Consider the following 1,650-nt stretch of genomic DNA (forward strand, 5'->3'; position numbering starts at 1 on the left):
AATGCTTGGGGTCCCTGCAGAGCCAGCCAAGGGGTGGCTGGTGCCCCAAGGGAGTGGTTGGTGTCCCAAGGGGGTGGCTGGTGCCCCAAGGGAGTGGTTGGTGTCCCAAGGGGGTGGCTGGTGTCCCAAGGGGGGTTGGCTGGTGTCCTAAGGGGCTGTCTGGCTGGGTTGAGGACACTCAGCAGAGGGTGGAGGACAGGCAGCCCTTACCTTGAACACCTCAATCTCCTCCAGCATGAGCTCCTCCGTCTCCATGTCATCCCGGGGGAGCACGATGACCTTCTGCACAGTGCCCCGATCTGCAAGACACCGCAGTGCCCGGGTGCTCAGTGCCACCCCTGGGCACCGTGCCCTCCCCTCCTGGGAAGGGGGTCCTTTCCGGGGCTGGAGGGAGGAAAGACCACCCCCCAAGCCCATCCCCATCTCTCTCCTGCTGCAGTGGGCAGCCGTGCTGGGGTGTGGCGTACCAGCTCAGGTCACTGCCACCACCCAGGGCAGGGGTGGGGACAGCAGCCAGGGACGGGCAGGGGGCAGGGGAAGGAGCAGGATGGATCATGGGGGCTCTGGGATGCACGTTAGAGCAGAGGAAGCACCAGGCTGGGCAACGGTGCCCCCAGGATGGGCACTGGGGCCAGGGAAGGACGGGGCGGGCTGCTGGTGCCTCTAGGATGGGCAGTCGGGCAGGGCAAGCACGAGGCTGGATGACGGTGGGCTCAGGATGGGCGATGGGAAGCACAAAGCTGGATCACAGAATCTGCAGGATGGGCACTGGGTTCAGGAGAGGATGAAGATGGATGGTGGGGCCCCTGGGATGGGCACTGCAGCAGGGAGAGGACCAGGCTGGATGGTGGCCCCACTAGGATGGATGGTGGCCTCCCTAGGATGGGAAGTATCATGCTGGATGGCTGGCCCTGGGGACAGGAGCTGGGCTAGGGGAAGGACCAGGCTGGGCAGTGGGGTCTGTGGGATGGGCACCAGGGCAGGGGAAGGACCAAGCTGGAGCCTTGAGGAGGGGCAGGGATCTCAGGGTGGGGGGTGTCTCAGCCCCTCATCCCGCTCCAGCATGGCGGAGGGCACCGTGCTCTGGCCAGCCCTGGTGGTGCCCGTGCCCTCCGGGTCCGCGCTGGAGCATGCTGCGTTCCCCGCGGTGCGCGGCGTGGGTACCTGTGCCCAGGAAAAGCACCTCATAGCGCCCGTCTGCCGCGTCCACCTGGTCGACGGCCACGGTGGTGAAGCGGTAGTTGACGTTGGTGCGGACCACCAGCGGCTGGCGGTGGGTGGGGTAGACGGCGTGGTACATCAGCGGGTGCGCGCGCATGAAGTTGATCACTTCGTCAGGGTAGTCCTTGGTTGACTTCATGGAACCCCCCCGGGGCACTATGGCACAAATGTCACCGGCGCTCGGTGACCCGCTATCCCGGCATGGGTCCGAGGGCGCCGGCTGCCCGGCAGGCACCGGCTCATCGTCCCACGTGTGCCTGGGGGGTACTTACGGTGCCCGGCCGGGGGTAGGGCATTTTGCCTGTGTAGGGCATCCACTGGTAGTTGGGTCCCTCCTTGTGCGCGAAGGGCCCGTTGAAGACCATGCGGATGTCGGCCATGGAGTAGACACAGACAGCAGAGCCTTTGAAGACCGACCTGGGAGGAAGG

General features: G+C 65.9%; 1 protein-coding gene across 1 annotated transcript in view; it reads right to left on the reverse strand.

The window, feature by feature from the left end:
* Positions 1–1,650, reverse strand: part of LOC104619635 (semaphorin-3F-like) — a gene marked incomplete at its 3' end in the record, with an annotated part of 3,862 nt that overhangs the window by 292 nt on the left and 1,920 nt on the right. The window contains 4 exon segments of the mRNA XM_010285581.1: positions 211–299; positions 1,165–1,365; positions 1,368–1,377; positions 1,494–1,638. Coding sequence (XP_010283883.1) covers positions 211–299; positions 1,165–1,365; positions 1,368–1,377; positions 1,494–1,638 — 445 coding nt within the window.

This window comes from Phaethon lepturus, unplaced genomic scaffold (genome assembly GCF_000687285.1).
Source record: "Phaethon lepturus isolate BGI_N335 unplaced genomic scaffold, ASM68728v1 scaffold33914, whole genome shotgun sequence".
Lineage (NCBI taxonomy): Eukaryota > Metazoa > Chordata > Aves > Phaethontiformes > Phaethontidae > Phaethon > Phaethon lepturus.